The sequence below is a fragment of the Lepus europaeus genome, chromosome 7 (assembly GCF_033115175.1).
Source record: "Lepus europaeus isolate LE1 chromosome 7, mLepTim1.pri, whole genome shotgun sequence".
NCBI classification, from domain to species: Eukaryota; Metazoa; Chordata; class Mammalia; order Lagomorpha; family Leporidae; genus Lepus; species Lepus europaeus.
In genome coordinates, this window is record NC_084833.1 from 19,304,683 (window position 1) to 19,316,986 (window position 12,304).

Sequence of the window (12,304 nt, forward strand, 5' to 3'; positions counted from 1 at the left end):
AGACGGCCTGGCTTCTGGCCCTCCTCAGCCCTCTGGAAAACCTCTGCTCCTTGCACCCTCCCTCCAGAGTCAAGCCTCCAGGCGGGAGAGAATGACCGGCCTCTAAGGCCGGCCAGGTGAGGGCTTTGCATAACACCCCAGGAGCGGCAGGTGCACTCTTCCACTGCAGAGAGTGCTCACTCATCCCCTCGGCCTCCCTCCCGTGCTCCCCTGGGGCCTGCCTCCCCTGCACATGGTCCGTCTCTCTGTCCTCCAGTGAGGGGCCCTCTTCGGGAGTGCCGGCCGGGGCACTGGCGCTGGCAGTGTTGGAGGCTGGCCCCTCGCCCTTGGCAGCTCCGGGCTGAGCTCACATGGCTGAGGTTCCGAGCACACGGTCCTGAGCGAGCGTTAAAGCTCTCTTTGAATTAGACAACATGTGCAAGTGAATTACATTACATAAGCACTTTGCAGCCAGAGGCGCCCAGAGCTGGAGAAGACCAAAATGGGATTTCCAAAAATACAGAGAGGATGCTGTCATTCAGAGTCCATGGGGCTGGCCCTTCAGAATAAAACGGGCGGGGACTTGTGTTGTGACGGAAGGCCGGTCAGCCTTGGAAAAAGTGTTGTTTGTTTTGCATGGGGGCAGGGAGATGATAGTGAACCCTTCTTTGGATCCACACTGCCCTTGACCAAGTTTCTCTGCCCCGAGCCAAGGTCAGCTAATCAGGCTGATGATGTCACCAGCCAGCACAGGTTGACTGCGCAGCATATTAATAGAAATTAATTTTCTTCTGATTATGAGAGCCTAAGCCCCATGGAAAAGGATAACCTCAACTCAATCCACACAGGGATCAAATTCTATGCGATAAAAGTGTATTTGCTTTCTGCTAATCTGAGAGAAAGATGGAGAGGGCTTCCATCCTTCTAGGCAAATGGAAACATTCCTTGGGCAGCAGCAAAGCCCCTGTGCCGTGCACGGGGGAGGGGGGCTTGGGGAAACTCCATCTCCCCACAAGCAGACTCCAGCTCTCAACCCACCACTCACCAAGTTCCCCGGGAGGACCACCCACAAGCACCATCCACAGCCCTTCAGCCACTGGGCAAGAGGCCACACTGGTGCTGGCCAGGCACCCTGCAGAGAGCCCCAGCGTAGTGCATTAAGACTGAGAGCAAATGTTCTCTTTCTCCCGACTCCCTCTGTCCCTGAAGGGCCTGAAAGGACTCCCTCTGTCCCTGAAGGGCCTGAAAGAGGCGTAGCACCCAGGACAAGGACAAAACGATCTACAGGAAGTGTGAAAATCCTTGTCAACACCTATCGAAATGGCCACAGGGAGAGGAAGGGTGTGAGAAACTCCAAGGGCCTATTTTAAGTAACTCCTATTTTAAAACCTAGAAGCTGCACATATGTGCCCTTGGTCCTGCTTCTCCCTATAGAGCCTCCTTCCAGACGCAGCAAACCTGGGGAAGGTGGGGCTGGGGAGGATGACCAAGGGTATACCAGTTGGTGCTTGAGAACAACACATTCCGGAGGCGACCCAGAAACGTCCCAGCATCCCCAGGGCAGGGAGTGTGTTAGCTTTCTCCTGTGCCAACCAACAGATGTGCTTCTTGGTTGCCTTTTCTCTGTCCTCGTTTGCTCTGACCAAGTGCCATTCCTAGGAGGCACACGTGGCACGGCGGGTTGAGTCCTGGCTACTACCTGATTTCAATCTATCTTTCTGCTGATGCATCCTGGAAGGCAGCAGGTGCTGGCCCAAGTGCTTGGACTCCTGCTGCCAACATGGGAGACCCAGATGCTGTTCTTGGCTCCCTACTATGGCCTGGTTCAAGCCCAGCTGACACAGGCGCAGGGGAGGGGGGTAGTGAACCAGCGAGTGGAAGATTTCTCTCAAGTCTGCCTATCATATAAATAAATAAAAATCTGAGCAAAAAGAAAGTGCCATTCATAGCTATTTTCATCTGCCTCCCTCTGCAGACGAAGGCTGTGCGTGAGTCAGCGTAGGATGTGTAGGAGCGTAACAGAGCTCACAGGTTTGGATGCCCCCACCCTTCCCGGAGATGCCTCTCAGCGGCACGATGCCCAGGATCCAGGAAGCCCACAGGAAGATTACCGCCCCGGAGCTGCGCAGAGGCAAAGCAGGCCGGCACAAGTCCCCCTACCTCCAGCCACCCAGCCACGTGCAGGTAACAGCGTGCAGGAGGGGTGGAAGGCGCCCAGGAGCAGCTATCAGATTCGATCTGTTTGGTGGTATTTCACCTCTTTCTTGTGGAATACGGATGCAAACACTAATTAGACTTCCTGCCACGGGGCACTGCCACGCTGCGTCCCAGGCGGCCAGCTCTGGTCTGCTGTTCTCTAGCTCGGGGTTTCTCAAGCTTTACTGAGAGCTTACAAGACCCTAATGCCCAGACCATAGGCCCAGGCCAATCCCATCAAAATCGGGCCGGGGGCAGGGGGTCCAGGAAGCTTTTAAAGAGCCTTATGTGATTCGACTGTGCAGCCAAGATGGAGAACTGCTGCTCTGGTCTGCCCCTCCCCGCGCCCCGATTTGATTTTTCTTACAGAAGTAGTTCTACCAAACTGGTGTTATTTCCATGTCCTCAACTAAGACGCGGCCCCCGGAGCTCTGGGGGCACTGCCATGCATCAGTTGAGTCCCGGCAGCACCCAGAGCAGCGCCTGGCACATACTAAGCACTCACTAATCTGTCTCAGAATAGCTGCGTCCCTCCTCCCTCCGTGGCCTCTGACTTCCGGATGTCACTCAGGCACCTGAGCGGCCACCCTCCTCTGCCCCCTCACTCCCTTGAGAGCACAGTTACAAAAGGGTGACCTACAAAAATCCATAAACACCTCGTTTCTAGCAGATCCAGTTTAATCAGCAACAGTGTTTTTGTTGTTGATTTTTGCTTCCCCAATGCTACAAAGGAGTAAGCAGGCCTAAGCCATGTCCCTCCCTTCCCCTCCAAAAAATTCCATAAAAGAAACTCCTTTATGACAAGGTAACAAGTGGCTTCTATTCTATTTACTCTGCTCTGGTTGGCACACGGCCACAGGGAGGACAAAGTCTGAGGCTTGATTTAATGTCCACACTGGAGACGGTCATTTGAGGATGTTTGTCAAAGCCGGCCTCCTATCTATAGAAAGTGGAGCAGAGCCGGAGCAATAGCGCAGCTGAAAACAGTGTGGGCAGGCTCTCCCACGACTATCTTTAGTTGTTCCTGCTACACATCGGGCAGGGGCGAACATTTAATAGACCGACTGCCATGAGCTCTCTCTCCTCGAAGGACACACACCTTGAAGAGGAAAGAATGGTGTGCTGAGAGCCATGGTCTCCTGGGAACAACTCAGCCCATCTGGGCAGTGTGGCCACAGGCAAACATCCCCCAGAACAATGCAAATAAACCAAGCACCTGCCCCTGGTGTCTGACGGTGATGGGTATGTGAGGTATCAAATAAGACAAGCACCTGCCCCTGGTGTCTGACGGTGATGGGTATGTGAGGTATCAAATAAGACAAGCACCTGCCCCTGGTGTCTGACGGTGATGGGTATGTGAGGTATCAAATAAGACAAGCACCTGCCCCTGGTGTCTGAGGGTGATGGATATGTGGGTATCAAACTCCTTGCCGTCGGATCAGCGCAGTGCGCCGGCCGCAGCGTGCCAACCACGGCGGCCATTGGAGGGTGAACCAACGGCAAAGGAAGACCTTTCTCTGTCTCTCTCTCTCACTGTCCACTCTGCCTGTCAAAAAAAAAAAAAAAAAAACCTCCTTGGTTCTGAACACAGCTTACAGCCAAAACAATAACCCCCAGGGTCCGCAGGGGGTGAAGCTGCCCCTTGGGTTCCCCACATCCCACATCGGGGTAGGGAACGAGCAAGCCACGGGCCAGATAAGGCCCCTGAAATCATTTGGTCTGGCCCTGCCAAAGCGACCAGATGGGACTTGAAATTCAATAAATCTATAGCAGGCTCATTTTACAGTTGATCATTTTGTTGGCTCACAAATGATGTTCTAAATATCCAAACGGCCTTTGGCAGAAAAAAAGCTCGCGACCCCGCTGCTGGTTCCAGCCCTGGCGGCTCTGCTTCCGATCCAGCTCCCTGCTAATGTGCCTGGGGAGGCAGCAGACGGTGGCTCAGGCGCTTGGCCCCTGCCATGGATGCACGGGGGACCCGGATGGAGTTCCTGGCTTCTGACTTCGTCATGGCACATGCCCAGCTATTGCAACTATTTAGGGAGAAAACCAACGGATGGAAGACCTCTCTCTCTCACCCTGCCTTTCAAATGAGTAAATACACACACACACACACACACATATATATATATGTAAAAGAAAAAATACCCCAACTATCGACTTGTTAACTCTTCCCCAGGACCCTGACAGCCCCGCCTCCTGGAAGGGGTGGGGACCTCCGACACTTTGGCGGAACGGGGCACATCAGTCCATAAGAGAGCCGTCTACAGTGGCTCGCAGGTCCTTCAAACTCACCCAGGAGGAGGGGGAGGTGCTGTCTTGGGTTCCTGTCTGATGTTGCCAGCGAGATCAGGGCCGCTGAGCAGGTTCCCCAACACAGCCACGAACTGCTCTGGGGCTCTCGGGACACAGAGTTCCCCTACAGAGGCCCTCGGGGTCCTCAGCCAGGACTCGCAGGAGGAGACCTTCTCCATTCTAAGCCAGGGTCTCCAGACACCTCCAGAGGCTGGGCAGTGTGGGTGGAGGGAAACCAGGGTGGCCGAGAGGGCGGATTCCAACAGTTTAGGACCCGCAAAGGCGAGTGTTAGAGACCCGCCGGGCCCCCTGCACGGGCACACCCCGAGAGCCCTACACCTGGAGACCCCGTCCTGCCCGCCCGGCAACACCTGGGCAGGTCAACTCTGCGCCGGCAGGGTTCCAGCGCCTGCTCCGTGCCGTGGGGACCCTGGGGTCCCGGGCTCCGGCGCTCGGAGGGAGGTGCGGCCCTGGCCCACCGCGCGCACCAGCACGCCGACCACGTTCCCGGGCCCCGGCTTCCCGCCTCCGGGGAGCCTGCGCGTGCCCCTGCCCCAGCTTCCGCGGGCCGGGAGCGCTCGGCTGCGTCCTCACCGCTCGGGGTCTCCTCACCTCCATCGGTTGATCCCCACTGAGGAGGAGGCCGCGAACCAGGGGTCGAGGATGTACACGCAGCGCACGCAGCGCGCCCCGCGCACGGCCGCCAGCAGCGCCGGGTTGTCGTGGAGCCGCAGCCCTTTGCGGAACCAGTGTACCGAGGAGGCGCCATTCGCGCTGGCCGCCGGCGCGGGCACCGCCGCCGCCGCAGGACCCACCGCCGCCGCCGCCGCCGCCATCACAGCGCAGACTGCCAGGGCCGCCGCCGCTCCGCCCCCGGCGGCGCCGCGAGCCCCGCCCACAGCCCGCCCTCTGACCTATGACGAAACCGCTGTTTGCTACGGCCCCGCCCCACAGCGGACCGCGGAGCGCCTCCGTCATGGGCTGGGCGCCTCCAGCCCGGCGATTGGCCCGACGGCGCCGGCCCCGGCCCCGCCCCCTCACGTTCCCGCCATGTGTCGTCCCCGCCCGCTAAGAGGCGGCAGGCTGGGCGAGTGACGCAGGCTGGCTGAGGTCCGGGGCATGGGCTCAGGCTCCAGGGACTGCGGGTCCTGTTCAGGGCCGCCTCTGGAAACAGCTGCCGGAGCTGGCGGAGGGTGCCGAGATGCCGCACAGCGCCTTGCCGCACGGACAGCCTGCCTGCCTCCGTCACCATGGGCACCGTCGCCACCGGGGTCGTCGGCATGCGGCTGGCACCCGCTGACTGTCATTTGCTGCTCTCAAGTCTGCCCTGTCACTCCATAAACCTGTGGAGCAGTGCTGTTGTCCCCATTTTGTCTTTAAAGGTCTGTTTATTTACTTGAAGGCAGTTAGGGTGTCTCCCATCCAGGGAGTCACTCGCCAAATGACCGCAATGGCCAGGACTGGGCCAAGCTGAAGCCAGGAGCCAGAAACTCCGTTCTGGACTCCCCCATGGGTTACCAAAGCCCAAGCACCTGGGCCATCGTCCACTGCCTTCTCAGGCACCTTAGCAGGGAGCTGGATCCGAAGTGGAGCAGCCGGGACTCCAACCAGTATTCAGCACGGGCCCTCAGTCCCATTTTAAAGATGAGGAAAGTAGAGGATTGCAGGTTGAATGACTTGCTTAGTATCATAAAGCTAATAAGAGGATCCCACCCAGATGATTCTGATCTCAAAGCATCTGCTCTTAACCCACAGAGCTATACGTCTGTGCCGAGTGCCTTGGCATTTGCAAGTGGCAGGGTGCAACATCGGGAGAGTGCCCAGACACGCAGCAGTGTGAGGACTGGAGGCTGTGGGCTCGCATAGCAATGAGGCTGCCGGACAAATCTGTCTGACCACCGGGGCTGCTCAGGATAGCAGCGCTGTCCTGGGTCCCTGTGTAGCAGCGACAAAGTGTTGATGGTTGGCCAAGACGGCCTGGGCAGGCGGTAGCTCTGGGGTCAGGAGGCAGAGGACGGTCAGTTTCAGCTTGGCTGCAGGTTGAGCCCATGCTTGGAGCCTTTCCTGAACTTGAGAATGAGCGACTGAGCCCATGCTTGGAGCCTTTCCTGAACTTGAGAATGAATGACGAAAGAATTTAGCAGCTTGGTTGCATTGATTGGCACCACCCAGCGTCCCTGCAGTCCTAGGCTCTCTCTCACTTCCAGGGCTTTGCACAAGCTGTGCCCGCAGCCTAGCTCACACACCCTGTCCCTCCCCGCTTCCTAGCTCCCGTTTGCCCTGTGTCACTGGCTCTGTACAGATGTCACCTTCTTGAGATTTCACAAATAAGACCAGTGTAAGCAAATAATGAAGGATAGAATTAAAAGGGAGAGAATGATCCTGTGGGGGAAGCAGCACACACAGCAGACTCATAGAATGGCAAACGCCCAAAACAGCACTCCTGCCTCAGAATCAACCCTTGGGACATTCGGATCTGGCTAGAAGGTCCATGAGAGTCTCACAGGCATGGAAAGCCACGACACGGTGGCAAAAAACAATCTAAATGAAAGACCCTGGTGAACAAGACCCCGGCAGAAGGAACAGGCCATTAAGGAGAGAGGCGCCTTTCTCTGAAGGGAGGAAGGAACCTCCACTGTGACACGGCCTTGACTAAACAAGTTCAGAGTCGGTGAACTCAAGGGACTTCCATAGCCTAGACAGCTCATAGCAAGAGTCTCGGGTGATTGCTGACATCACAAATAAGAGTGCCAATTGTTAAATCAACAACGGGAGTCACTGGGTACATGCTCCCCACATAGGATCTCTGTCCTTAATGTGTTTTACTATGAAACGTAAAAACACTACTATTCGAACAGTACCCTATACCTTGTGCGGTTGTGTGAGTGCAGCCTGTTGAAATCCTTGCTTAGTATATACTAAGTTGATCTTCAGTATATGAAGGTAATTGAAAATGAAACTCGATAAAGGGTGGGATGGGAGAGGGGAGGGCCACGGGAGGGAGGGAGGTTGGGGGGGGGGAAGCCACAACAATTCAAAAGTTGCACTTTGTAAATTCACATTTATGAAATTAAAAAAAAAACTAACTAGAAGATTAAACAAAATTTTAAGAATTAAAAAAAAAAAAAGAAAGAAAAACAGATGTCACCTTCTTGCGATGTGTCCCATCTCACTCTGTGCCGCTTTCCATCACCGGCCATTAGCGCACTTGTCTGGGATTTCTTGCTTCCTTGTCTGTCTGTCCCATTAGACTAAACACTCCCGGGGGGTAGGAGCCGTGCTTTACTGGCGGTCCTAGTTCCAAAGTCCAGCACTGTGCTTGGCGCTCAACGCTCACAGTGTTTGAGTAAAAGTTGAACAGGTCCTGCAGTCTCAGCTTGGCAGGGACCTTCAAGGTCTAACCCTGCCCCTCACCTGACCCTGTCCTGACTTTGAACCCTCTCCGTCTGCTTCCTGAGTAGATGCTGCCCCCGGGAGTTTTCCCGTGGAGCTCTGTGTGTCCGCCTCTCCTGCCTCCCCTTCTCTCCACGGGCCTGGTGCTCTGCTAGGGATGAACAGGGCCTGTGAGCACCTGGTTCTAGAGTTACAGAGAGGCAGAGAGAGAGAGAGAGAGAGAGAGGCCTTCCATCTCCTGATTCACTCCCCAAATGGTCGCAATGTTTGGGTAGAGCCAGGTCAAAGCCAGGAGCCAGGAGCTTCTTCTGGGTCTCCCACATGGGTGATCCTCTGCTGCTTTCCCAGGTACATTAGCAGGGAGCTGGGTGGGAAGTGGAGCAGCCGGGACTCAAACTGCGCCTCTATGGGCTGCTGGTGTCACAGGTGGCAACTTTACCAACTACACCACAACGCCCACCCCTGTTCTCCACTTTCTTAGTCTGTGTGGTAGGGATGGTAGCAGTACCTGGGCCGGAGGAAGTCTTTATACACAGTTGTCAGTGGCTGTTCGGAACAGCAGGATGTGTGTCTGATTTTGTATTCCTTGCAATACCAAGTCTGGATCTTACACGCTCAATAATTTGCTAAGTGAATGAAAGACTTGGGACCTGCACTGTGGTGTAGCAGGTAAAGCTGACACCTGCAGTGCCGGCATCCTGGCTGCTCCACTTCCGATCCAGCTCTCTGCTGTGGCCCGGGAAAGCAGTAGAAGATGGCCCACGTCCTTGGGCCCCTGCACCCACGTGGGAGACCAGGAAGAAGCTTCTGGATCCTGGCTTCGGATCAGCGCAGTTTCTGCCCTTGCGGCCAATTGGGGAGTGAACCAGCGGATGGAAGACCTCACGCTCTGTGCCTCTCCTCTCTCTGTGTAACTCTAACTTTCAAATAAATAAATAACCTTTAAAAAAATAAGAAGGAAGACCGATGGCCCCCAATCCTAACCAATCATTGCCTATCTCCACGTTGCCCTCTAGGCTTTTTCCACACACGTCGGGTTTCGGAGTTGCCATGGGCACAGGTGCAGAGTTGCCTTACCTCGTGTTTTGCAGCAGCATCTATTTTGCTGAGTCACTGTGTTTGCTATTTGTGGTTTGTGCTATCTTCAAATTGCTGCGGATGAATTGTTTTATTGAGGAACTGCACACTGTGTGGTGATGTCAACAAGGCAACCTTGGAGAATCAGGACGGGAATCTAGCACTGGGTAGAGTTCTGGAGCGCAAAGTCCGTTTGCGCGTTTTCGCTTGAAAACAAGCAGAGAGGCCCTGGCACGTGGCGCAGCACTCAGGACGCTGCCTGGGCCGCCCACTGCTCTTAGGGGAGTTCTGAGTCAGCTCCAGTTCCAGCGTCCTGTGAGCGCTCACCCTGGGAGGCAGCAGACGATGGCTCCAGGACTGGAATCCCTGCCACCCACATGGGACACACATGGAGTTCCTGGCTCCTGGCTTTGACCTGACCCGATCCAGGCTGTTGTGCACATTTGGGTCATTTGGGGAGTGAACCAGCAGATGGATAGAAGATGTCTTTTTTTTTTTTAAAGATGTATTTATTTATTTGAAAGGCAGAGTTAGAGAGAGAGAGCGAGAGAGAGAGAGATCTTCCATCTGCTGGTTCACTCCCCATATGGCCACAATGGCCTGAGTTGTGCCATTCCAAAGCCAGGAGCCAGGAGCTTCTTCCAGGTCTCCCACGTGGGTGCAGGGGCCCAAGCATTGGAGCCATCTTCCACTGCCTTAAACTAGGCGCGTTAGCAGGGAGCTGGATGGGAAGTGGAGCAACCAGGCTCGAACCGGCATCTGTATGCCAGTGCAACAAGCGGCTGAGCTCTGGATAGAAGATTCCTCTCTCTCTCCGCCTTTAAAATAATTTTTAAAGGGTCATAGGGAAATTGGAGAGAGAGCAAAGGAACTCGCAAATTGCTAAGAAGGCGAGTGGTAATTGGGTATTACCTCTCGGTGAGAAATGAGAGCTGACGACTCGGTAACTGTGCACCTCGTTATATAAAAGCACCTGTGAATAGAGGATTGCAAAGGGCTGTTCCTCGTTTCCGCTACAGGTGGCACAAAAGCACCTGTCGCACACTGGCAGAGGGAGGTTTGAAGGTGATAGAGATCGGCCAGGTGGCGCTGCATGGCTTTCCTTCCCAAAGATACTCAGGAGACACATCAGTCCCGTTCTGTCTCCTTTTGTTAGGGTTCCCTCTGGGAGACTGGATTGGACACTTTTCTCCACTAGCTTCCAGCCGCGCTTTGTGTAAATATTTGATGATTGGGTGAAAGGCGAGCGGCGCGGAGGGAGGGCGGCCCGGCGAGGGGAGGTCGCGCGCCCTCTAGTGGCGGGACCGGGAGAGCGCCGCCCGGCCAGGGGCTCCGCGGCCCGCAGTGACAGCCTCCGGGGCCAGGACCAGCGCTGCGCGGCCGCCCGGATTCCCCAGCCGCCTGCTTGGATGCAGGACGGAAACGTTGGCCAGACTCCCTGAGTTCGCTTTCCGCCTCTGCCGTCTGCTGGCTTCCGTGGACGTCGACTTCCTGTCCGTGCCTCCATGTCCTCATTTGTGGAACTGGAGCAAGAAGACACAGAGGCCCCCACACCCATGCGGGAGACCCGGATGGAATTCCAGGCTCCTGGCTTTGGCATGCCTAGCCCTAGCCATTGCAGCCATTTGGGAAGTGAACCAGCAGATGGAAGATCTCCACAGTTAAGTCTTTTTCCTCCCGAGATTTATTTATTTATTTGAAATGTAGAGACACACAGAAGACAGAGAGAGATTGGAAAAGATCAGCTGGTTCACTCCCCAAAGGGCCATAATGGCTGGAGCTGGACCAGGCTGAAGCCAGAAGCCAGGAGGTCTTTCTTTCTTTCCAGGTCTCCCACATGGGTGCAGGGGCCCAAACACTTGGGCCGTCCTCCACTGCTTTCCCAGGTGCATTAGCAGGGAGCTGGATCAGCAGTGGAGCAGCCGGGACTCGAACCGGCGTCCATATGGGATGCTGGTACTGCAGGTGGCAGCTTAACCTTCTGTACCACAGTGCCGGTCCTCAGTTAAAGGTCTTGAAAAGCTCATATCCAGCACATGCAAAGAACCTTTCCAAATAAAAAAGAAAAAGGCAGCTCAGTGTCAAACTGGGCAAGAGACGTGAACAGTCGCTGTCCACCCTCCCTACCCCCAAGGACCCCCAATGAGTGCGGGAAAGGGGCCTGAGGGGCGTGGCTTGGGGCAGGGTTAAGGTGCCACCTGCAGTGCTTGTACCCCATATTGGACCGCCTGGGGCCAAGTCCCCCCTTCCAGCTTTCTGCTGACACCCACCCTGGGAAATCACAGCCATAACTCAAGTCCCTGCCACCCACGATCTGATTCCTGGTTTGGCCTGGCTGCTGCCGGCATTTGGGGAGTGAACCAGTCATTGGAAGAGCTCTCTCTGTCTCTGCCTTTCAAATAAAAATAGTACATTGGAATTAAAAAATAAAATAAAATAGAATCCAACCCATAAAAAAGAGAGGCGAGATGCTTACGGAAATGCACGTTAGCCACTATGGACTCCTTAGAAGGAATAAAGTTAAAGGACCCGGGGAGCTGGTGTTGGCAGGCGCCACGGTACGGGACGCGGGGTCCCCAGCAGCTGCGCGGTCTGCGGCACCACCACGCCGTCCCCCGACTTGTTTCTTGGCACGCACGTTGCTTACCCGGGGGGTGTTCACCGAGACACAAGCTTTCAGGGTTCCTACCCCTGCCTGTTCCACCTCGGCAGAGAAGCTTAAGAAACTAAGGGGGTGGCTCTGGCCGGGGCGGCCCCTTGCTGGTCCCTGTTTGGTGTTTGGCTGTGGGGGTCCGCAAGGGTTCAGCACTGCCCCTCCCTCCTCCAGCCCCCGCCCCCGGGCGTCCCAAGTAGCAGCCAGGCCCCTGGCCCCTCAGCCCCTATAGGAGTGATGCTTCCCTGGGAGTTGCCCCAGGACCCTTCCAAGTCGGTTCTGCAGTTTTGTGGTCACAGGAGGGAGGAGTCTGCGGACGTTGGGGGAGGGAGGCAGTGAGCTGGGCTCCGCGCCCTGCCAGGCAGCCACACCCAGGCTGGGCCAGCGAGGGCTCATCTGTCCTGTGCTCCCTGATATAGTGGCTGTCAGACCTCTGTGGAGAAGACTCTGTGTCCCTGAGACGCAGGTCCCTCCCTGAAGTGGCACTAGGGTCTCCCCTGAAGACAAAGCCCTGGCCTTGGCAGTGGAGTCTCCGTTACTAAGGAGCAAACACAAGGAAACAAAACCTGGGGGAGGGGGCTCCAGCCGGGGGAACGGGGCAGGTGGCCCGGAGTTCCTGGGGTGGCACAGTGTGAAGATGCCACTTGGGCCACCTTCATGCCATAGCTAACATCCTGGAGTTCTGGGGTGGGTGCCTGGCTCCTGGCTTCA

At 55.9% G+C, this 12,304-nt stretch overlaps 1 protein-coding gene across 2 annotated transcripts in view; it reads right to left on the reverse strand.

Annotated features, from left to right (window-relative positions):
• CRY2 (cryptochrome circadian regulator 2) overlaps positions 1-5,306 on the reverse strand; it is a 42,301-nt gene extending 36,995 nt beyond the window's left edge. For both annotated transcript variants that reach the window (XM_062196257.1, XM_062196256.1), the window contains exon 1: positions 5,083-5,306. In XM_062196257.1, the coding sequence (XP_062052241.1) occupies positions 5,083-5,306 (224 nt within the window). The remainder of the gene's footprint in view (positions 1-5,082) is intronic.
• Positions 5,307-12,304: the final 6,998 nt, after the last annotated feature.